Raw genomic sequence first — 25,976 nt, forward strand, 5'->3', positions numbered from 1 at the left:
TTGTTTACACTCCATATGCATTTTAATCACTTGGCACAGAAAGAGTGAGCCGTGAAAGCTTGGAGAAGAAAGTGCAGAGTGGAAGTTACCAGGCATTCTGAGTACATTTAAATTCGATGTAAACCAGAATCTTTAGTGTCTCCATGCAAGTTATGTAAGTCCCATACACACCAGCAAGAGAAAGAAGAGGAGGGAGATGGAATATACAGATGTGGCCCTCTGACTGCCCACTTAGCGACCCAGAGCTTCTCTGTTATCTTGAGGATGGACTACTAGACCCAGAAGGTGGACAACAGAACTGGTGGAGAACATTATCTTCCCTGCCAAGGTGGGCAAAAAAGAAAAGAGAGAGAGAGAGAGGAACAGAATCACAAGGGAACAACATTAGGAGAATTCAGCTACAATATTTAAAAACAGTACAGCCCATCTGTAAGCAATGGAAGGAAGCCCAGTTGCACTGCTCATAAGAATCTTTGAGAGAATATACACGGTGCTAAGTTCTGGGCCTCATTTTCAGTAGATTTCATGCAATAATCAAAAGATAGCACAAACCCAGGTTAATGGCTATGGCATTAAAGACTGTTTGAGGTGGAAAGCTTTGTATCACCTACTTTTTAGAAGGGTAATTTCTATTTTTACCACTAGAAAAATGATTTCAAAATGTACAATTCATTGAATTCCTCACTCTGCCCCAATCTATTGTAGGGATAAAGGTCCTTGGTTTTAACTGATCAAAGAGAAAGACTCCATGAGGACTTCCAAATGTATTTAATTGAAAATATAGGAGTGGAGGCATAATTTTTTTTACACGGTGATTTACGTGTAGAAGTATTTCTTACAGATAGTGCTGTACTCCTTTTTCTTTTAAGCTAGGTAGAACTCTGTCTTCAGAGTTGCCAGCATCATGAATAGTGCTACAAATCAGAAGTTACATATGCTATTAAGATACAAAAGCAATCTGGAATACCTACATCTGTAATGCGATATTGTACTCTATGGTGGGAGGAAGTAGAGGAAGGGATGCCGGCTTATCAGGAAGCTTGCACGATGTCCCTTCTTTATCAGTAACACTACCAGTGGCCATTTTCTTTAACTATATAGCAGGCTAAAGAAGAAGGATGGAAAGGAATACAATAAAGGAAAGTTTGGAGTAGCTATTAAAATAATCTACCAATTGCTTTTAACAGTGTATTGGCTGTGAATGTATAGATTACAGTTTTTTTATACCTAGGTCCTGTAGGTCAGAAGGTGGAGAAATTGCAAGTATTATTCTATTTTTATACTAGCTTTCCTGTGCAACCTGGTAATTTAAACAGAATGAAAATAATATTTACTGGCACTGAAATCTCTTATTACAGAATATATTGTTTGATTAATTCTTTGGTTCTCTGTTTGGAATTGCTATATTTCTCTCAGGAGCCATCAACATTATGAACTCCTGCTCCAGTTTGCATAAGTCATGTCATTTTTATCATTCTGATCAGTTTGAAATAATATGGTCTGGCATTTACGTGGAATTTTAAACAAGAAAATTACAACACTTAAAAATGTGTTTCAAAGTCATAGTTAGCAAATTGTTATTTCGTTGGAATGAAGATACCTTCCCAACAACTGCTGGTGTTTTGTGAAGCCTTAATAAGCTGTCATTTTACCCACTCAATGTATTCTGTGCAGGGGCGGCTCTAGGAATTCTGCCTTGGCATGCTGGGGCCTGGAGCCGCCCCTGATTCTATGAAATGTAGCTCATTGGACACATCTGTATCTGTGACAGACCTTTGGCTGGAAAACCACAACAGAACACCCTCACTAGTAGATTGTGGTGTTGGGGGTCTCCCAGAAAGACAGGGCATTCTAGGACCAAAAGACATTTCTATGTGAGATTTTACAGAGGAGTTTGGGGTATTTTCGCTGAGACTAGGATACACTGTACTTCTGTTGAATGAGGTATGTGAATCTGAGGGTGGAAAAGGTATTTTAACCTGAAAAATTAGTAATGTTTCAATTGCAGGAATCTAACAAAAATGGATTTTCTCTGATTGTCTGACTGTGCAAATATTTCACAGAACAATTTGGGAAACTGATTGTGAAAAGGAAACCTGTCACTTACACATCAACAGCTAACAGCTAGGCATTTAGTTTATTATTGGATGGTGGATTTCCTGTTAACCATTACTGTAATATCTGGCTACACTGATTACTTCTGGCACAGGCAAAAAGGATGAGCATGATCAATCCTTCTGCTATTTTTGATGTAGTGGTTTGTTACACATTAGCCAACATTGCTGCTTAAAACTGAAAAATTCTGTATTGAATTTCAGAATAAGTACAGAATTGTCAGAAGAATAATTTTACCTCACAGAGGTGCTGATTAAACATTATGCAGGCAGAGAGTGCAAGAAAATCATGGGGTTTCTTTGGTACTATAACATCCTTTGCAATATCTTTTTGTTTTCACAGGCATCACTGGGGAAAAAAAGAAAAGAAAAGGAAATCTCCAGTTTCAAGATTTTAGAAATCATCTTTGGACATGACAAGGCATCTGGTTTGAAAATATCAGTAATGAAAGCTGAAGAGGGTAGATGGAGGAGTATGATTGGGAACTGTTATTTCATGCACAACAAAGCAAATAAATAGTATTCATGCAAAGAAACAGATCAGATCAAATGGAATTCAGCCTTTCAAACAGCTATTTCAATGTCTTTCAAGCATTAATGTTAAACAAATCTGTCCAGTTGTAGTAATATGTACATGCTTATATACACACATATGCACATATAGTACAAATATGTATATACAAGTATATTTTCCACACACATACTCTTTCTCTCCTGGTTATCCTCCAATTTACACTGAACTATCACAGCTTCAGTATTGATCATATGTAAGGCTCTGTGTTTGTAATGGAGGTCGCGGAAGTCATGGATTCCTGCGATCTTTGGTGACTTCTGCAGCAGCTGGTGTGGCTGACCCCAGGACCACCCAAGCAGCTGGCCCTGCTCAAATGACCCTGGGGACAGCCACACTGGCTGTTGCTGGAGCAGCTCTGCAGCCGGCCGCTCGGAAACACCACAGCCAGTCACACCAGCCGCAGCAGTCCCGGGGGGCGGCACGAGGAGCCAGATGCTCAGGGGCTCCTGGCAGCAATTCCAGGGTGACCGGAGCAACAGCTGGCCCCGGGTCTCCCCCCAGTGGCAGCTGCAGTGGCAGCAGGCTCTCAGGGCTTTCTCCTCCCGCAGCTGGAGTGGTAGTGGGCCCCTCGGGGTTCCCGTCCTCTCCTGGCTGGAGTGGCAGCAGGCTCCCCAGGTCTCCCCCCCACAGCTGGTGCCGCGGGCTCCCTCCCCCACCCAGCATCCCCCCCTTACAATACTCCCTCCCCCCAAGATTCAATCAGGGGTATTTATGGTATATGTCATGGGCAGGTCACAGATGGTGATATTTTATTTTTTTGCCCATGACCAGTCCATGACTTTTACTAAAAATACCCGTGATTAAATCTTAGCCTTAACCATATGTACAGAAGCTTGAGGACCCTGAGCAATAACATGTGCATTAAGTAATTACATTCAACAGACCTGGAAGTCCCTCCTTTTACATGAGTGGAGTGACAGGCTGAATCCACAGCTTGCAAAGGCAGCCATTTAAGGATCGAATTCAGTGATAGTGCAAACAGTCATGTAAATTGAATGGCAAAATAACATGGAGCAATTCTGCAGCCAGTGGCTGTACAAACTCAATGTATCTTACAACTGGTGACCACATTTAGCTCTGGTTCAGTTCCCAATTGAAGCCTGCTTACAGCAGGGCTGAATTTGAAATTTGACTTGTAATGCTGGGAAAAGCGTGTTCCCCTTCAAACAAGGGGTAGGCTGCATTATTTTAGACCCTCTATGATTTATTTTGCCTGCCATTCTCACCCGTCAGCATAGGTACTTCACCTCCCCAGGAGGTGGTAGCTATGTCAACAGGAGAAGCCCTCCCATCGACACAGCACGGCCTACACCGGGGGTTAGGTCAATGTAACTGCATCACTCAAGGATCTAGGTTTTCCACACCCAAGTGACGATGTTATACCAACATACATTTGTAGTGCAGACCAGGGTTTAGCGGGTAAATGATAATGCTTCTTAGCTAAATAAGGATAAATAACAATGTAGTACTTAGCTATTCCATAAATTACATTACTTCGCCATTTACACTCAAATTTGCATAATCCACTGATGGATATGGGGCTGGCTTCTATGGAAACTGTACCCTCTTAACTGTAGGGTGCATCTGGTTTTAAACCTCTCCCCTATTCTCTGCAAAATCAAATGATTGTTTCTACTATTGAACAGCAGTTTGTTAACTATTCAAATTGTATTCTGTTTACAATCTGTTTCTTAGAATGAATGAAAAAAGGACAAAGATGCAAGGTGTAGGGGCTAATTTGAACACAAAGGAACAAGCAATGAGCTGGAGTTGGCATCATGTATTAGTTTACTTTGATTTCTCTTTTTTATATTACAAAAATTTAAGAAACATCTTGTATTATTACAGTGTACATTGAACAATGTAAAAATGAGCAAGCAAGGAATTACTGCAATAGTTACAGTTATTAAAAATGCATTATTTCCTTATTAACAATTCAAAACAGATGCCAAGGTTCATCTTGGCTAGAAATAAAACTGCTGGAGTGAATAAAAGATCCAGCAATTAGCTAACAGCAAATCAGAGATGCTCCAGATTTCACTGTAGTGCACTCATTAATTGATTCTCTTTCAGAGCAAATTTCACTTTTAATTCTGGGCTACAAAATTAATCCCTTTGTGTATTTTCTAAATAAAGCTGAAAACCTAAAATTAGAATTAACCATCCATTCTCAGTTTTTGTTTTCTTTCCAGTGGTTTGTATTATTAACAAGAATTGAAAGATTTAAGGCTACATTAAATGTTATTAAAATATATGCAAATGTAGGGCCCATTTTGTAAATGTTCTATAGACTGAGTTTCCACTATCATCAATGGGAGTTCCACGTAGAGAGCACTTACAAGATCAGGGCTGTAGTTTGCATACTACTTATTGAATAAACTGTATTTATATGGTTATTACATTGTAATTTCATACATCAGGAAGCAACATCTACAACAACTAATTACTTGGGGCCAGACTCTGATATCCTTACTCTCAATGAAGGGATATCAGAAGCTGGTCCTTAATTCAAGTCTCAGATAACTTTGGACTTAGAGGTAAGCTACTAGTTGATTTATCAGTTCAGGGCTCGAACCAAAAAATCAGAAAAAAAATATTTCATGTTGACCAGAAACAGAAAATGTTCATTTTTTTCTTGCTGAATTGGGTGGATGGGTGGGGAGCAATTCAGGTTAAACAAAATGTTTCATTTGATACAAAACAATTCTTTTTTCTTCTTGTTTTTGGGTGTTTTTTAAACCTTAACAAAAAATCTAGCTAAATTTGAAAATGATACATCATTTTGAAATGAAAAGTCACAACAGTTTGTTTTAAGAATGTTGAAATAAAATGTTGCATTTTTTTCAGTTTTTCTCCCCTCACTTTTCTCATTTGAAACTATTCACTGAATTCAAGCCGAATTTGCACTTTGGTCAACCCAAAACTGCATTTTTCAGCAAAAGGCTGTTGGTCCAAACATTTTGCCCAGTTCTACTTGGAATCAATTGAGACACTGCTACTAGCCCTGAGTGTGGGGCGGCACAGAGTTCCATCTGCCAAGGAAGAACCCTGGGAAGGAATTGTGACTCATAGTCCGCTTGGCTCCCTCCTGGGGAAGGACTGCTTTGCTGCAGATAGGAAACAGCACACTCCCAACTTTAGCCAATGGGGCTGGCTGGGTGTAGCGTGCTGAGGGGGTAGGCAAAGCTTCATTCACTCTCCACCCCACCCTACCTACTTTCTTACAGCAGAATCAAGGGAGAGGGGAGAGTTGCAGCCCTACAGAGCATGCATTCTTCCTGTGCCTGGAACCATAATCCACTATGCAGGGGGCTGGGCTTACATGAAGTAACTCCTCTGCACATTAAGGCCTGGTCTACACTGGGGAGGGGAGTCGATCTAAGATATGCAATTTCAGCTAGGAGAATAGCGTTGCTGAAGTCGACGTATCTTAGATTGACTTGGAATCACTTCGCGTCCTTGCAGCGCGGGATCGACGGATGCCGCTCCCCCGTCGACTTTGCTGAGCTGGAGTTCAGCAGTCAACAGGAGAGCGATCGGGGATTGATTTATCGCATCTACACTACACGCGATAAATCGATCCCCGATAGATCAATTGCTACCCGCCGATCTGGCGGGTAGTGTAGACATACCCTTAGAGTCAGCCTTGCCCTTAATGTTCTAGGGTGGGGTATTCTAAAGTACTCAGAGTTGGCCTAACTCTGCTTCTGATAAGCCAATGGTAAAACTCCTTGGGCCAGATCATCAGCTGGTGTAAACTGTCAGAACTTCTTGACTTCAGCTGAGCTATGACGATTTACACAAGTTGAGAGTCTGACCCCTTGACTTCGATGGAAACAGTATTAGGTCAACAGCGAGTGGTTTTGAATATCCCACCCCCCACAGTTCTAAAATGTACATGTTATAAGATTGCTTTAGAGCCTTGTGAAGTAACCTACATTTTCTGTACCTTGCTATACAATATTAATAAACTAAAATTTCATTGTATATGGTTTCTCAGTATTTTTAAAAAATGATTGAAATAAAAAAATATTCTAATCATATCAATTATGTTTAATACAGGTGATCAAAATATTTTAGTAGAAAAAAATACATTAGAAAATGTGTAATAAAAATACCACCTACTCCTTTTCATCGGTAGGAGGACAGTGTCATTATCCTCCTTTTCCTGATGGGGGAAACTGAGGCACGGGAGATGAAGTAATTTAAGATTGCCCAGTAGCCCTGAGGCAGACATAGGAATAGAAGCCAGTGCAATGCTCTATACACTAGGCAACACTGCCTCCGTATAAAAATGTGTATTATAAAACCAAAAACATTAATTGGGTTAAGCTACAGCACTAAGGGACTTTAAATACACAATGACATGTGGGTACATATTAATTAGAAACAACAACAGAAATGGCAACAGCACCAATACTACTGTTGCTAGTAAATAACCCACTTCCAGAAAGTTATCCAAACATGGTCAAGAAACTAAAACATCTGTGGCCTTCATTTAACACAAAGGAAAATTAAAAACTCGTGAAGAAATGAGAGGTGGAAACCTGCACATTGTCAGGACACTTGTCAGCACAGGATGAGGTGCATAGTCATTGTTTACAACTGGATTACAGATTTGCCACTGCCAAATACAGAGCGATGGTATTGCTGATGAAAAGAAGCCAACGGAAGGAGAGATGGATGGAGACTGAAAATGTGAAAGATGGAAAGCATCCAACACATGCATGATCAGGGATAACTAGCATGTGAAACAGAGAAAACAACAAAATGTGTTTGTGCATTTACAGATTTAGGATTCATTGCTGGTTTCCTTATTACCAATACAAAGTGAGTAGAGGGTTTTTCAGCACATACTTCTAATATTTTGGTACAAGTATTATTCATGAGCTGGCAATTATCACTAGCTAATTTGATAGTAGAAGTTAAATAAAAGACAAGCTGTCCACAGCATGCACAATTTATTAATAATGACCATATGTTTAAATACCTTGGATAACTTGCCCTATTGTTTTTCTATAAAGGTCACTGGAGTAACTCCCTGCTTCTACAAATTTTCTGCTGGGGGTGTATAATATTTGCTCTCTACACTTAAACAGAATTTCAAAATCCACATGCATTACATCTAACTAACTGGAACAGTTAGCTGTACTGTAGGGTATTGTTCAATACATGCAGGGCATGATCCTGCCAAGTGCTTCCTATGATGTTCTGAATGCCCTCTAATTTCACTGAGTTAAAAAGGAATCTTGGAGGATCAGGCCCTTACTCCCTGGAGAGCCAGATATAGGCTTATTTTACACATAGTAACAAAGTATTCTGTGGCAAAGAGGTTCACATTTTTCTGAACAGTGCTTCTTACTGTAAATTAGGGGTTAAAGGGAGAACTAAATGATTTAATACATTTGTCTTGTGAGAACAACCCTAGAAATGTTTGTTTTTCCTTTTCACAGGGAGTCTAGGGAGACTTGCTGCCTATGATTTATAAAGATAACTTTACTCTCTCTCATTCAGCAGTGCTTGAGAGAAATCATAGACGCAGGACTGACCTACTGGATTTAAAATGTATTCACTATAAAATCTATTTTGATTTTATATAATATGCGTGATGCTTTACATCAAACTGAGAATCATTTTTATCATATAAGATTATAAAACCAGGTCTCTCTTTAACAATAGTAGATGGGTGGACCATATCTACTCTTACCTGTACTCTGAGTGTGTGGCAGGGACAGTTAGCTGGGTATGGTACAATGGAGCTGGACAGCAAAACTGGTGCAGAGTATTTATAGACCTACGACACAAGGAAAAACACAAAGTCAAAACACCAAGTGTCTAGAAAGGGGCTTTTTAGGGAAAGGTAGGTTTGAAACTTTCCATAAGTTTGAATGAAATTTGAAGTAGTACAACTGTCAACGCTGATTCCCAGAAAATAAAGGGGAATAGTCCCAAACTTATGTATACATCAAGAATGATTATGATGAATTATTGCAACAAAGAGAAATTTTGTTGCAAAGAACAAAACAAAACAAGAAAAAGGTGCTAATTTATGACTTTATGTCTTTGCCTGGTCATGTGGAACAAGAGAAGCAAAGATAATGGAGGTTAAGGGTTAAAATTCCTGCAGAAATATAAAATTTCAAATGTTTGAATTACTCTGCACCAGTCAAGCTGTTTTATTGCTATTTGTATTACAACAGTACTTACAAATGTGAGGAGGAGAATGGGATGCATATATAAATAAATGAACATAATACCTTTAAACTCTCTCAAGGCCCAGCCGCAATAAATAAATTGCACCATAATGCTTTGTAAGGCTGATAACTTAACTTACTGCATGTGAGTTGACATTTGAATTAAAAGAAAAAGTTCCTGAAATCAGTAATATAAATTAGTTATGACCACATGTTCAAAATTAAGTCCTTATATCACAATAAAACCCAAACATTTTCCATCTCATAGCTCTTTATTAATAATAATTACGACTACTACTACTACGGACGAGTACATTTAACCTAGTAAAATCACAGCTAAGTCAAAGATACAAGGCAACACAAAATTCCACAGCCAAAGAAAAACCTGAACAATCTATAAATGATGCACAGCAGCGCTCCTCAAGATTTAGTATTTGTCTAGGGAAGCACTAAACAAGGTTTCTGCAGTAAGTACTGCATGACGAAACAAGCAAATCAAATTTCCTGAAAACAGCATTCTGGAAACTAGATAAAAATAATGAAAAGTCAAACCAATATTTCATATCTCCTGCAGCATCTACATGGAGAAGATGTGCCTGCTAAAGAGATATTCTTCCTCCAATTTATTTAAAAAAAACATACCATATAGACTATTTATGATTAGTTAAAATACAAGTCATTTTTGGCCTTCATTTCTTTTGCTCACAGCATTCTCCTGAGTGTCACAAAAGAATTGCCTTTTTTTTAAAGGCTCCCTGTGTTTAAAGAGAGTCCTATGAGGTCATCCTCTTATAAGATCAAAAGGAGTAGTTAAGCAGAAAAATGCCACACAGTCTTTCTTCAGAAAGAAAGGAGTCAGGCACTAATCCTTTAAAGATGAAGGTCGAGTCGCTCTGATCCCTGCTGCCAACAATTGTGTCAGCAACTTCAAGGCCAAGGTGAGAGAATTTTTCCTGATTAAGGATGGCAATTGATGGTCCCTCCCAAAAGAACTTGACCCTTGGGAAAGAAATAAAAACATTCATCAAACAACCACCATGCATGTATTTGAAGAATAATCAAGTGCTGTGGGAGGATGTCTTTCAATCATGGCATTGATGTTAATTGATAGCAACGTCACAAACAACTTAAAATGGAAAAGAGGGAGGAGAGATTGAAGGGGGTGGGGGGGAGGACATTCCTGGAGAAAATGGTTATTAAAAGGGACACATCAAAAATCAGGAAAAACATTTCATAAAATATTATTTTTTACAAGTAAAACATGGGTTTATTAGTGGGCTTCATGCTTCATAGCGCAAGCATGGAGTGTTGCACCTATCATTTGCAAGCCCAGTCCTTATAGTCTGGCTGCAGGGCAGCAATGCAGATGGTCAAACATGTGCTGCAGAAGTGCACAGCTAGAAGATTGGAGGGTGGACTACAACACCTTGCAGCTGTTGATGACGCAGCAGTCAGGTGGCTGAACAATCTAGATATTGACTTGTGAAGCATAAAAGAGAGAGAGAATTTCAAGGTGAAAAGGAATGGCCAGTATAGGGAGCCTGACCCTGTATTGATGAGAGCACTGCTACATGGCCACCAAATTTCTCCAAACTAGAAGCAAAGGCAAGGCCAAAGAGGGACACGAAAGAAGGACATTTGTGCTAAGTGCCCCCTTTGCATGCAGAGGTTTGTGCTCATTAACGCCATGTCTTCCCAGACAAATCCATTCTCCACCCTGCCAATATCTTACTCTTGAGAGTGAGGGAGCAGGCACACATGAGGCTTTGGACTCTGTTCTGCCCAGTGCAGAGGATTTTGCACACTGCTTACCCATAAACAGCTTCTGCTGACACTTCCGGCCGAAAAAGAAAAACAAAAACCAACCTCCACCACCCAAAGTACTTGCCCCGCTTTGGCTTCCCCCTGCTCCAATAGTCCCAACTGTATAGACAGGATTTGTTCCTTATGCTCTCTGGGCTTCAGTTTCCCCATCTGCAAACCGGGTTAATATTAATCGTCTACTATCCAGGGGTTTTGGAGGCAGAATATGTTTGTTAAGTGCTTGGAGATTCTCATATGAAAGGTGCATTGTAAAGGCAAAATACAGTTATTGTAAACAATGTATAGGTGCTTCCTGTAGATCAGGTAATAACCATACGGAGATCACATAAAATCAGAGTGAAGAGGCATTTAACAGCTGAATGGGAAGCATGGTATTGTGGTATACTGAGATGAAACAGTAACAAATTGCGGAGTTGGAATTCAGACACTGAATTTTAATTACAGATGAAACCAAGTTGCAGTGTTCAGATCCAGATTTAGATCTCCACTTTCCAAGGTCTCAGGATGCTAAGATCCATGTTTCTGTTTCAAATCATTTGCACCCATACAGGCCATCATAAAGTTCACAGTCAGATCCAAAGTTCTGGCTTGTTAGATCCAGGTATTTGGTTTAAACCCATCTCTAGTTCTGAAGAACTGACACCATTCCAATTCATTCTGAGATCAGATACTATGAGCCCAAGTCTGACCCCCGACTCCAGTTTTACCTAATAGAAATCCATGTTTCATTGGTATAAGTGAGATCAGAATCAGCCTGTATGCCTTCAACCAATTGCTGCAGTATCTATTTTTTCCTCCATACGTTACTGTTTATAGCAGTCCAAGTAATAGTCATTTGAATACTTAAAGTGTGAAGTCAGAAAATGTAAGCTTTACAGTAATTCAACCCTTTCCATAGACTTTTGAAATACATTTGTATTTGAAATAAAGTCTGTGATACAGTTTCTAAAAAGTAATGCCTAAAACGACATCTGAACACATTTGAGTAATTTGAGTTTTTAATAACCTTCCCCCTCATCTGTCTGCAGAATCTAAAATGTTTAGCCCTATTAAGTTTGCCTTATTAAACTTCAATCTATGGTCTTCAAAGCTCTATTAGAGAGTTGATTTAAGATCTAAATACAGCACAGGTACCTCAGCACTGACTCAAGATAATGCTTAAAGACTGACAGTTGCTTATCCTACCAATTTCATTTTCTAAGATGCTTTTGTAACATTCCAAAAGATGGGTGCCATGCAATTCTTTTTAATTCTAGTCAATTTATTTCGGATTTCCACCAATTCCCAAGGTTCCTTTGAACTGAAAGCTTTGCTTGTCACCTAAAATATTTATATTCTTTTACAGATCTCTCCTTCAAACAGACCTCCCAAATAGTAAAAATATTTCCTCTCAGAATAGTATCAATTATAAGAGATGATCCGATGTTGCAAAGCTTGTATACAATTTCAGACTTAGCCAAAGCTTGCAAAAGGTTTAAATCTGAGGTTTTGGCTCAAGTCCATCTCTATAAATTCCCAGTATGCTGACTGTAAATGAATTCTCATATAGGATACCTTCGTATTTCACTGTGACATTAACCAGAGATGCCACTCTCATCATTAATTTTTATATTGGCACTGGAATCTTCGCTTCAATCTACAGATAACATAAACAGAAATAGAATCACAGAACATCATATTAAGCTTTAACTACAGGCAGATGATGCGGTGCCATCTCTTTCAGATCCCCAAGTGTTTGGTGTGAAAACTCCTTTGTTTAGTAGACTCTTAAATGTTAGGATACAACATAAACTGGAGGAAATCCAGGGTATTAGATCTAAATTGCTTATGCTTGATGAGCTATTTTCTTCTCTTACTTTCAAAGTAAACCATCTCTGCAAGATATTGAATATTTTCCTACCCCTCGTAACAGGGTGACAAGGTAATTTTGTCAAATGGCCCTATTAGCAAGTGTTGGTACCCTGCAAAGACATGGTACCTGATTCCTGCTGACAGACTGGAGCAGGTCTGGCCTGTTTACTCCACCTGGGACATGAGGAAGGTGAGAGTAGCTCTTTGGTTAGTAAGAATTAAGGTTTGGGACAGGGCATGTTCTCTGCAGGGAAACTCTAGGAGTAGCTCAGCTTTCAGAGAAAATTGAAGATATGTTTTCCAGAGATTGTTTGGTGTTATTTGAAATACCAATACAGACAAACCATAGGACGGAGGTAAACTGTTAACTATACAAAGTGAACGTAGACCATATTCAGAGAGCAGGGTGGGAAATCCAACTGCTTACATACCTTTTCTTGCACTTATAAAGTGTGTTTTATTTTTGTTTCAATTATTGCTACTACTCCTGTAAGTATTGTAAGAAAACCAATACAATTATATCATTGTTGAATATTATGATGGCCTTGCAAATTTCTTTCCAGCCAAATTATCAGCTATTACACATGAGTAGAAGAGACCACTGGTTTAAGGTCTCATTCCATAGAAGGCCTAATAAACAGTGGGAGTTACTCAAGTACTTGGTACTGTACTACGGTATTAACACTCAGCATAAAGTCCAAGTCTGGTTGGGAAAGGTATTCTTATAAAGTAGTCTTTCTGGAAGAGTGCCCTCTTTTCTGAAATTAGGTCCATCAGGTGGGTTTGGTCATCTTTATATTATCATTGCAATATTACTGTATGCAATTTATTAATTGCTTTGGACTGCTTTGGACTCTATTCCCAATATTCTTGCTATTCTTAGAGGACATCTTGTTATTCAGAAACTCTCCCCTTTGACTCAATGCAAAGGACCAGCAAAATACTTATGCACCACTTAAATTCGAATTTTGTGCTCGCCCTCTGCACAGAGGCAAATTTCACCTAATCAATGTTCTATTCAAGGTTACAAGGACAAACTGCAAAGGTTTTGGCAGCAAGGACCTCCCTTTCACTGTGTGTGCTCTTTTTCCACGATATATTTTGCAATTTGACTCCACTTTGGATGTTATACCTACACTGAAAATCTTTTTATTAATTTAGCTTTTTGTAACTTACTCGATTTTATGTCCAGCAATAATTTTCTCAATACATATCCCAATAGCCTATTAGTCCTCTAATTTCTTTAGTTTTACAAGATGCTTTTCAGTACACAGCTGCCCAGACATATAGTTGCAGGAAGAGAATGAGACATCTGGTGGCAAATAGGTGTCAACACACGTAACACTATATACCTTGCTTTCTGTTTATCCTGAGCAATGAATCAGAACCACTCCCTTCCACCCGTTCTCCACTCTCCCTCCCCGTGATGCAGGGCTAGGATCTGCAAATATTGTAATTTTACATTTTGACTTAAAAGAAAAAAAGCAGCACTGCCATATGTTGTGGCTCAGTTCTTTGGTACAAAAGAGCATGGTGGTCATATAGAAGATTTAAAAGCATTTAAGGATAACATTTAAATAAAAATGAAGAGTAAAAGATAATTCCATTAAATCTCATGAATATGGGCTAAATAGTATGTCCTTTGCATTCTAAACCCCTACTAAATTCAATGGTAATTTTGCCTACAAAAGGAGTAAAAACTACACCATTTTTGCCCTATTTACCAATATGGTCAAACAACCACATTGTGTGTGAGTGTTACAAGATATATACAGAATAATGGCTTGGTTTTCTTTAACATCAGTTCCCTTTCCTCCTCTTTTTCCTCTATTTCCCACCCAAATGTCAGTAGCTAGAAATTATCACCTTTTTAAAACCACTGGTAAGTAGGCTATTAGTGCTCCTACACTAACAAAATGGCCCTACAATAAATCACCAGCTACTTTCCTGGGACACTAAGACCATTGCCTTTATAAAACATTTAAATTTCCTCCAGAATAGTAACCATGGAGTACAAATTCTATTTTGTATCATCCTAGTATGTATAGCACTTACTTTATACGTCATGGTTATAAAAAGCAGTTCTTCCAAACAATATTTATTTCAAGTATATACACAAAAATTTCCTTGTAAAATATATACATCAAGAGGTGCTACTTTTATATATTAATGCACAGTACAGCTTGCAGGAAATTAATTAGGCTGAATTTAAATAAGAATAGTAATGTGTAGCTACCTATACTTTGGAGAATTCAATTCCCTTCACAAGTTTGATTAAGAAGATCTATTCTTAAAGGTCTGGCTATAGTAATCAATTTATAGCACAAATGAAATTATTTTCTATTGATTTTTTTCATACAAAACCGTATCCCAGAGTTAAATGATGCAGTTTCAAAGCTAAAATTAAACATAAGAGCCTAGAAAGAGAGAAATGAATTGGCATAGGAAAGGGAGAATAAATGCTGTTAGAGAAGATCAGAAAATTGATGGAGGGAGGTAAAAATAATATTTTCTACATTTCTGACTTCATTAACATACTATCAAAATTTCTTAAGACAGCAGGGATCTTGTTGCATACAAATATTTTATATAGCACATTCATAATTTTACATTGTTTCAGTCTATACTAAAATCATAGAAATCAAATGTGCCAGCAGCAAGACTGATGAATTTCTAGTCTAATATTCAAAAGGGAGGAAAAAACAGTAATGTGGAAAGACAGAGCAAGAGACAGAGTGAGCAAATGAAGGAGAGAGAGCTTTACAGCAAGGCAAAGCTTATTTCCTAATACCACTGTGGAATGACATATGTTGCACTCCGTGAGGTATCTATAAATATAGTAATTCTACTAAATCATATATTTGAGGTTGATTTTGATCTGAAAAGACTGAGTAGAAGGAATTTAGGTTTCTAAATTTGATATTTACAAATGTAGTAGTATTCTGAAAGGAGAAAACAGTGTTTATGAATGGCTGCGTTATCTGTCTTTAGAAATGGAACATGTTAATTTACAGCATTATTTGAAACCTTAATATCTGCTGCATGTAGATTAACAGTTGTGCATATTCACTAGTTTTAATTTACCACAGTGTTAGATATTTGATATATTACCACAAGAAATAGCTCATCAATTAAAAAGGCAAGTGCAAAGATCATGAATACATAACGCTACAGAACAACATTTCTAAAATACCTAGGCTTACAATATTTCTTTATACAGATCTCTATGCATCTAATTTCTCTTAACCAAGTTAAAAGTGCAGTTGCAGAAGAAGTGACAGGTCAGGCCTTGCTTCCTAAGTAAATGCTGTCATATGTATGGAGGGAATGTTAGAAAACCAAGCAGTAATGGAGGGAGATAAATTGCCATTTGGTTCTATAACAAGACAGCAATGCCACTGTCAAAGGAAATAATCTTTTGAGTTAAATGCTCTTCACTAATACTGAATGACCTCCAATTTTTTTATGGTGGGACAAAATGAACTCCAACTCAGTTGCAATAGTAATCATGATGAGATTAGTAACAGAGCAATCATCAAAAACATGCCAAATCTACATTATTAATATATATATTAATATGAAATTACCTATGTGATGGAGCAGTTGACTATTATAATAATCGATAAAAAAATCCCCTCACAGTACAAGAATAACTTACTAGAGAAATCTACTAAATTGCTTACTGAGGGACAAATCATCTACACACACATTGGCTTTCTAGTTGACACGAGCTGTGCACTAAAACAAACGCTGTCCCGTTATAGACAGTAATGAAAACCAGAAACCCTAAAACCAATACACAAATGGAATCCAGTGCACAGAGTGTTTCTTCCTTTTTAACTTGCATAAACACTAACATTTAGGAGCTAATCCATGTTGATGGCTACAACCTATTATCTAAGTTCACTTTTTTTATCTGAACCTCCTTGTGTGTCACTGAACACAACATATCAAAGCTCAGCCTAATTTTAGAATGTTTAAATAGATTCTCTCACCCACCATATCTCACTGCCACTCACACACACACACACACACACACACACACACACACACACACACACACACACAGAAGGAAAATTTAAGGCTGGATTCTTTACTAATGAGTAGCACCTTATTCTTGTGTAGTTGATTTTAATAGCACTACTCATGAAATAGGTACAGTATTACTGAACATGAATAAAGGTTTCAGAATGTGGACGGTTTGAGATTGATGTTATTGAAATTGTTGAGACGGAGGCTAGGAATGGCTGTTCTGGCATTCACCTTAGGGTGCTTTGATCAAATTAAATTTAGTGCTGGGAAGAGAGGATCTTTAAATGGAAATGATGAATGCAAGTAGTAGGCACAGTCCTTGTGAATTATTATGGGTTAGAAATGAAACACTGGTGTTCATAGCAAATAAAAAACAGAGAACTGGATTATGCACTTGCATCAGGTTTGTTTTGATTTTGGGCTGTGATGGGATGACACATTGGTACTATGGTGCGTTTGACAGCAAGCTTGAGAGTCAAAGCCCATTCGAACACACACGAATAAAATCGCCTGATGTAGTTTCCATACATACTTAGATTGTGTGATGCCACAAGCACTATGTAAACTTTAACATCCTTCACCCTTGGCTACAAGTGTACAAGCACTTAGCTCTTCAACCACAGGTGCCAACTCATACGAAGAGCTGCTACACTGCATTAAATGAATGAAACATTAAATGCCAGCTATGTTGCCTGCAATGCTCTTAGTAATATTATGTATATCATATGAACTGATTTCCAAGCATGTTCTGCATCATTAGGGTATGAGAAAACAACATATATATATGATACTCATGAAGCACAGAATGAGATAATTTTATACATCATCGAGGTCACATTATCTAAGATGGTACACCATTTCCTAGAATAAGTAGTGTATTTAAATGACAGTGTACGTTTTAATAGAACAAAGCATTAAAACAAGATGGAAGATATATTTCAATTCCTGTGATAGACCTATTCTGAGAATTCTGCGCTCCTTCCTTTCTGTTCAAAATATCTAATTTTTCTCACACTCCTAACTTCTGAATAGGTGTTTTATAAAAATATGCTGGATTACTTTTATTCCTGATGCTCTACAAACATCCCTTGCCTGTACCATTCTAAAACGCACATCAGTAATCTGCCAAAGAGGTAACACCCAAAAAATGGTTCATGGCAGAAACTGATCACTACTCATATTTCTGTCTCAAAAGTCTGGAATCCTTAATCCAGATGTCAGAGACCAGAGGACGGATGAAAAAGGAAAAGGTACTCACAAATAACACCTTCTGCAAGCCATCCTCAAATGTGTTGTGGGTTTGTTTTCCCCCCTCTCGTTTCGAGCAATTGGAAGTAGAACAGGTCACTCTTGTAACAAGCAAAAAAAAAATTACATTCACTGCCTTTGCATGCTCATTCAAGCTTGACCACGGAAGAATAACACAGCAAAGTGAGCCTGTGATGTAACCAGCATCAAACACTGCATCAGATGAACCCACAGGCTATAAGGGGTTATATTTTGCAAAGCCAAAAGGTTCTTCCCAAGGAGAAAGATTAGCAAATATATAAACCACCAGTGCTGTTTTCACAATCTTTGCTTTCTGCTTCCAGTGAAAACCTCCATGTGTTATTCATCTATAACATTAAAAAAAATGCTTTCTTATGTGTTATTCAGCTTGATATTTCAGGAACAAATGATGTAGTTTTAGCATACACCATCTCTCTATGAACACTGTAGTACAGTCCAAATCAGAAAAAGGGCATTGGTCCTTTTATCTCCATGGTAACAGCAGCATCTGTGGTGGCAAACCGTATTCCCTCTTCACTGCAAAGTCAAATTATAGTCACATACTATGATATGAACTGATAAGGCAGCAAGGCTAATCAACAACCAGGGAAAACATGAACAGAAACACAGGATTAGTTTTAGGCTCTTGGTTCAACAACAGACTATTCTTCAGGACTGAGTATTTATTATCCCAAAATGAAGAAATAAATGCATGAAATGGTCCTTTGACCCAGCATGGTTTGTTAATATATGAACTTAACAGTTCAGCTGACAACATACGTTAATACAGGTATACAATGTAAATAGGCATCTTGCTTGCTCTTCAGTCAGACATTGTGTGCTGTTAAAATGTTCTTATGGCAGATGACAGCTAAACAAAGTTCCTTTATACAGAAAATTACAGATGAGCTATTAATTAAACATGATCTTTTCCTCTTTGAAGTTCCTCCCAGTGACTTGCCGTCATTTGTACTAATAGCGGTGGCACAGAGTGAGAAATACTGCTGCTACTGAACATATTTTTTCCATCGCACCAGTGCAGATTTTGCACAAACTTGATGTACTTTCTCTGTACAAACAGGACCAACACTGTCTCTTCCCCAGAGCAATGACCTGAATTTAGAGACCTGATGAGTCACTCAACCTTCTTACAATTTGTTCAGTGTCTACCATGTCTCCAAACAACAACCCTCACCCCATTTTTAGAGCTAGACGCTCAGTTCTCACATAATGACAATAGCCAAGCTGGCTCCCTCGGTTGATGAATCACTATAATAGCCATCTGTTCATATTATTAAGTTAAATATATATGAGGACAGTCTAATGAGGGCAGCTCATCAGCTGTCATCCAGTGATTGGTTCAAGACTGTTCCACAGCCTGGAAATATTACAGCAGGCTAAGAGAGTGAGCAGGGGCGGCTCCAGGCCCCATCACGCCAAGCGTGTGCTTGGGGCAGCAAGCAGCGGGGGGCGCTCTGCTGGTCACCACGAGGGGCGGCAGGCAGGCTGCCTTCGGCGGCTTGCCTGTGGAGGGTCCGCTGGTCCCGCAGCTTCGGAGGACCTCCCGCAGGCGCGCTTGGGGCGGCAAAATGCCTAGAGCCGCCCCTGAGAGTGAGAAGGTCGTTAGCCAAATTCTCCTTATCACAGCAGTACCTGTTAAGTTCAACAGGCAACAGAGATGCTTGAGGCCAGGTAGCTGCTGCTAAATTTCATAATTTTTGGAAATGAAAAATTGTTGAAGCAGGAATCATTCTCAAAAGAGGATGTTCCTCATCAGTTTCTGATTAGCACAGTGCAGAGTGTTATGGGTTGTAGGATCGTCCATGTGGGACTGCTATCAGCTAGTTACTATGAATCAGGTAAGTTTAAAGCTGAGGGTTATTTATCTGACTTAGTTCTTGTCAATTCTTTCCTGTACCTTTATGCTAGGCTGAGGATTAAGGTTAGGATCTTGTTTTACAGATACATTGTGTATTTCATAATTTTATTTTCTGTTAATGTTAAACTAAAAAGACATTTTATGGTTATTTATAAAATGTAGTTTTTATGCTTAGATACTACAGTGATAGTGTTCTATAGCATCAACATTAGGAGATATACACATCAAACATAGGGTTAACCACAGACTCTGATCCTGCATTGCAATCCATGCTGACAGATTGCCAGGGCCCAAGAGTTGGAGCCTGCAACTCTTATACATGCAAGCAATCTGACAGACTTCAGTTCTGCAAGTCATGCAAGTTGCATGACTTTCACACAAAGTAAGACCGACTAAAATGGATATTGAATTATTGTAAATATATTGAATGTGGCCTATAAGTACATATATATTATAATCTACAAATAATCAGAGTTCCATCCAATAAAGCCTTTTCATTCAGGGGATTGGTCCTGCTTTGAGCAGGGGGTTGGACTAGATGACCTGAGGTCCCTTCCAACCTTGATATTCTATGATTCTATACTACATTATAATGAATCAACACCAAGGACAAAGTAAAATTAAATATTTTCTTTCTTTATTCTCTCTTTCTCAGAGATTCTAATATCACAAATTAGTTTAGTATCTGGTATTTTTGTGACTACACCAACATTTTGCCATCATTTGCCCTTAACTGATACCCATTTATTATGAAGGAGCAGAATAAAATGGAAGTTTTATAGCAGGAAAATGAAGGAGGTTCTAAAGAAGGCATAGGTTCTATTTCTGATTAATTATTTGTTGATACCAAAGCAAATACATTTATGAAAAAACATCTCAGGTTGTTTCCAAAAAGGTTTGTGATAATCTGGGGGCAAAGATGAAATGAACATGAAGAATCAACGGTACTCTCATATCTAAAACAATGCACCTGGTATGATAGTCACTTCAAGCCAAGAGTGAATTGAATTGGCTGGGTAACTCCCTGCTCTACTGGTCCTGTGGATTAACCAATCATGATAGTTATCTGTCACTTTTTCACAAGTACTAAAACAATTTTAAAACAGTCCAACAACTAATGCAGGCTGCAATGCCAAATTAGCAAGTAAAAGAAACATGATTAAGCAATGAGATGCTTTATCTAGCTTTCATTAAATCTAATGCTGTCAGAAGACTCTCAGGTGCTGTACATGTACTGGACTCAAAAACAGCATTGGTTCATTCTCTTACCCACTGCCTAAATTAGGATCCCGAGTGTCCCAGCTAGCTCAAAGATCACTAACTTTGCCTTCAGGGTGGTCTCTATATGTGATGGAAGCTTTCCTGGTTTATTTATCAGTGATTCCTTGCTGTGTTGGGCATAAGCTTTTGTGGGATATAACCCACTTCATCAGACGCATGGAAATACTGTAAGCAGATATAAATGTACAGCACATGAAAAGATGGGAGTTGCCTTACCAAGTGGGGGGTCAGTGCTAGCGAGGCCAATTCAATTAGGGTGGACCTGGCCAATTCCCAACAGTTGACAAGAAGGTGAGTATCAACAGAGGGAAAATTATTTTTTGTAGTGACCCAGCCACTCCCAGTCTTTATTCAGGCCTAATTTGATGATGTCAAGTTTGCAAATTAATTCCAGTTCTGCAGTTTCTCGTTTAAGTCTGTTTTTGAAGTTTTTTGTTGAAGAATGGTGACTTTTAAAAAGTCTGTTATTGAGTGTCCAGGGAGACTGAAATGCTCTCCTACTGATTTCTCACAGACCTTGGGAGACAGGCCAGTCCTTGCTTACAGACAGCCCCCCAACCTGAAGCAAATACTCACCAGCAAGTACACATAACACAAGAGAAAAACTAACCCAGGAACCAACCCCTGCAACAAACCCTGTTGCCAACTCTGTCTGCATATCTATTCAAGGGACACCATCATAGGACCCAACCACATCAGCCACACCATCAAGGGCTCGTTCACCTGCACATCTACCAATGTGATATATGTCATCATGCGCCAGCAATGCCCCTGTGCCATGTACATTGGCCAAACCGGACAGTCTTTACACAAAAGAATAAATGGACACAAATCAGACATCAAGAATTGTAACATTCAAAAACCAGTAGGAGAGCACTTTCATTTATGCTGGTGTAAATCAGGAGAAATTCTATGGACTTCAATAAAGTTACATAGATACTATAGTGATGGGTATCTGTACAAACCTCTCAAGGAAAAAAATTATGATGGTGATGCTAAGATCAGAATCTGCCCCTTAGTTTCTATGATCTCCCAATTTTGAGGTTTTTTTTGAAAATTTTACCTTGTAAAAGTTAAAAGCATGGTCTGGGAAATATTTTACTACTTGTTATCATTTTCATTGCCCAAAAGATTAGTTTGCAATTTCAAGTGCTAATTAATAATTCTGCACATTAAGCATGTTCTCTAAACACTGTGCTCTGGAGATAAATATTTCCGCTACATCAGAGAAATAATTATGGACTACAAGCACAATTTGTTCAAGACAATGTCCTGCATCCTTGTTCTGTCTAAACATATTTTGTAAATGTCAACATCCTTATAAATAATAAAATAGAGGGTTGCAGTGGAATACCCCAGAGGAGGGGTGGTTTAAAACCACAACTTGTCAGTTTGACAAATTATTCACTCTGATTCACAGAATATCATTACTATATTATAAAACAAATAGCTGACCATTTTACTCACATGCTATTAGCCCACTGGGGTGAGTTCTGTAACCTATTACATACTTGAAAATTATTAACAACATTATATTCTGATTTTTTACATTGGCAGATTCCCATAAATTATTATTTTTATTAAACACTTTTCCTGCTCTACTCCTTCTGTTTTACTGCTATTGGAAATGACTTAAGGTTTAATGCACCTGTTGCTAAATCATCACAGGAGAAATAACAGCAGTTAACTCTTTCAGGTCAAGGGCTATGAACTTAGAAAGGGAAGCAATTAATTTCCATGTCATAAGTACTATAATTGATAGGATTACTCAACTGGCTTTGTGCAGGACATGTAAAGCACATCCCAAGACATTGAGAGGACAGAGTACAGATTTCATAGTTATACTGTATATAAAAACCTTACACTAACCACACATTAGACTCTACATTTTCAAAAATAGCTACTGATTTTAGGTGTCCAACTTGAGACACCTTGAAAGGGCCTGAATTTCAGAGGACAAGTACTCAGCACTACCTGAAAAGCAAGTATTAGAAGGGGTCTCAAACTGGTAATCCAAAAACTGAGGCAACCAATATCACTAGTCATTTTTAGAAAATTTTGGCCTAAAATTTCATGACACAAAGTGAACTATTTCACAGACCATTACGAAATGTATTACAATATTTATAACTATACTACATCTACTCTCTTCTCACAGTAGCCATAAAAAAAGAAGTAATGATTGTAATGGAGAATAAAGGATAAAATACCACATAACATTATTTTAATGTCTTCCTCAGAAGCAATGCAACTCCTCTGCAAATATTAACTCGCTACTATTGCAATGATAGACAATCACGACTCCTGAGTTGTGGCACAGTACACTGTGCATATCACTCCTGTTGCTGTGGCATGAAATCTGGGTATTATTGTTCACAGTGATTTATCTTTCCAGCCACATAGTGATTATACTATTAAAAGTCTATATTGCACTATTTGTTAAACCACTCGGGCCTTAATTCAGCAAATCACTTAAGCATGTGCTTAGGTACTTTCCTGAATTGGGAACTCAAAAAACTATACATGTGTTTAACTACCAGCGCAATCAAAACATAAGTCCATGCTCTGAGTCTTTCTTGGATGGATACAGCCTGCCAGGAGCTTGCCTTTCCAAGCCACCATCACTTAACAATCTTTCAGCTCATCTGGATCTTTTGCAGTTTCTCACAAACAACACATGTAAGCGCCTTCATGGAATAGATTTTATTTTAATAAATAAATTTAAAGCCTCCTGCCTGGCAATCAAAGCCCTTCATTATGTTGTTTTATTTATTTGAACACACACACACACACTGGAATCTCCATTCTGTCACTGTTTTGTTCCGTACTTCTCCATGTGCAAATCACTGTATGAGCTTTCTCCCATTAAGACGGCTCTTGGCAGAATTGTTGTTTTCTTCTTGAAAACCTCACTGTTGGTTCATTGCCGTATTTTAAGGCAAGGATTTAAAATGTTTTATTTTACGAGATATTATGTTTCCTATTTTTGTATTGTTTTATATGTATTCCTCTATGGCACTTGAGCATGCCCAGAATAGCAGCCAATTGACATGCCAGCCTGTGCACCACAATGCAGCATAAGATTCACCCCTTGACAGCTAGCATATACTATATGCTGCTGTCACCCGTATAGGCAGCAAGCTGGGAGGTGCACATTTTTTTCTGCTCTGGGGTCTGATGTCCTTGACTAAAACACCTGCTTTATCTGAATACGTGTTTCAGGATTTAGTCTCAGAGGAGCTTGCTGTGAAGAATCCTACCCTAGCTATCAGGATTCCTGAAACACAGGTAGCATCTCCATCCTCCACCTGGCGCAAGTCAGGAGTTTTACAATTCACACATGCTTAAGCTGATTGACTGGGCTACGTACAGTTTGGTATGTACTTCTAGTCCAGTGTTGGTAGTTTGTGATCTAGACTGATATCTGTTGAAGAGCAAGAAGAAGCATGGAGTTTGCAAAGGATCCGTCTGCACGAAACCTCTCCCTTCATTTTAGGGGACCTGCTGTTAACAGCATCTATCTTGTTTCTGCCTCCTTGTCCCACAATTTGATGATACCCTAATTGTAAAGCAACATATGTATTTTAAAAGGAGCTGTTCTTTCCAGGTCATACCCAGAGTCTAAAAGGGATTTAATAGCAACATTTCAAAGGTGAAATTCCTGCAGATCCTAATATTGTACTATTGTAATCCACAAGCCACAGTCTAACAATTAGAAAGTTGGCTGCTACGTTCCAATTTAATGCAGCTTTATAGGCAGCAATTTGTGTTGATGAAGGGTATGGTGTTACACATGTTGCTTTCAAATGCATTGCCTGCTGTTATTTTTGTAGCCATATGCAAGTGAATTATACCCTATGTATGATTATATTCAGAACAAACTCCCCCAGATTTCTTATGAGCTGTTCTAAAGTCACCTACGGTCAATTTACTAGGGCTATGTTGATATTTAAATTAACTACAGAATGTTCTCCACTGATAATTGAAAAAGGTTCCATCTGAAATATTCAGAAATACAATGAAAGAATGCTTTACTAGGAAGAAAACTTTAGCAATCATCTAGTCTAATTATTCATCATTTCATCATAGTCATTATATATATAAAAAACACTAAATAGCAATGCCACGCTCTGTGTTCCCTATCCCAGACCATCACTTGAAAATCAATTCATCTGTAATTGCCAGAACTTCCATGTTCTGTGGAAGAGAAATTGATGTTTCCAGTAACTAATATTTTAAAAGAAAAGTGCAGTAACAATAGGCAGCATTTACACAGGCTAGTTCAATAGGCTCTTCAATCCACCAGCAATAGTCTGACAATTAGAAAGTTAGCTTCTATGGTTATATATTTCTAAAGGAAGATTATTTTTTAAAATTAATTCACTACATTTTATGGCACTGTATACTGGATCCCATGTAATTACTGTGATCCTGATCCTGAGAGCACCTGCAGCTCCCAGTGAGGTCAGTGAGAGATGAAGGTGTTCAGCACCTCTCAGGATCAAGCCCTATGTGACCAGTGATTTTATTAAAACATATTTCAGTTACCAGGAGTTTTGCTAAGACAAAGCTGTTACATTTCCAACTTACTAGAATTTTTTCAGCAAAATTATTTGAATGCCATAGGAAAGGAGTCCTAACCTGCTACATGTTCTAGGCCAGATTGTCAAAACAGCATTTAGGCATCACAATAGGTGCCCTGATTTTCAAAAGAGCATTTTGAGAGCTGAGCTCTTTTGAAAATCAGATCATAAGTGTCAAAATGGAAACTGCCGTTTGTTGAGCACTTCTGCAATTCTGGCCCCAATTGTGGGCGCTGAGCCCTTGAAAACCTGGCCATGGAAAATTTGGTACTGCAACCCCACATAAAAACACCTACAAGTACTCACCCTCAGATTCATCCCAGCATATGTTGTACCAATTCTTAAGATGCTGTGGTTCCTCCTGTAAAGTAACTC

General features: G+C 38.3%; 1 protein-coding gene across 3 annotated transcripts in view; it reads right to left on the minus strand.

The window, feature by feature from the left end:
* IQSEC1 (IQ motif and Sec7 domain ArfGEF 1) overlaps window positions 1-25,976 on the minus strand; it is a 679,444-nt gene that overhangs the window by 268,364 nt on the left and 385,104 nt on the right. Inside the window, exon 3 of one of the 3 annotated variants that reach the window (XM_039547791.1) lies at window positions 8,396-8,482. The exons of the other annotated variants lie outside the window; for them this stretch is intronic. Within the exon in view, the coding sequence (XP_039403725.1) occupies window positions 8,396-8,482 (87 nt within the window). The remainder of the gene's footprint in view (window positions 1-8,395; window positions 8,483-25,976) is intronic. 3 annotated transcript variants of the gene reach the window in all.

The sequence above is a fragment of the Mauremys reevesii genome, linkage group 7, assembly GCF_016161935.1.
Source record: "Mauremys reevesii isolate NIE-2019 linkage group 7, ASM1616193v1, whole genome shotgun sequence".
In the NCBI taxonomy this organism is placed as follows: domain Eukaryota; kingdom Metazoa; phylum Chordata; order Testudines; family Geoemydidae; genus Mauremys; species Mauremys reevesii.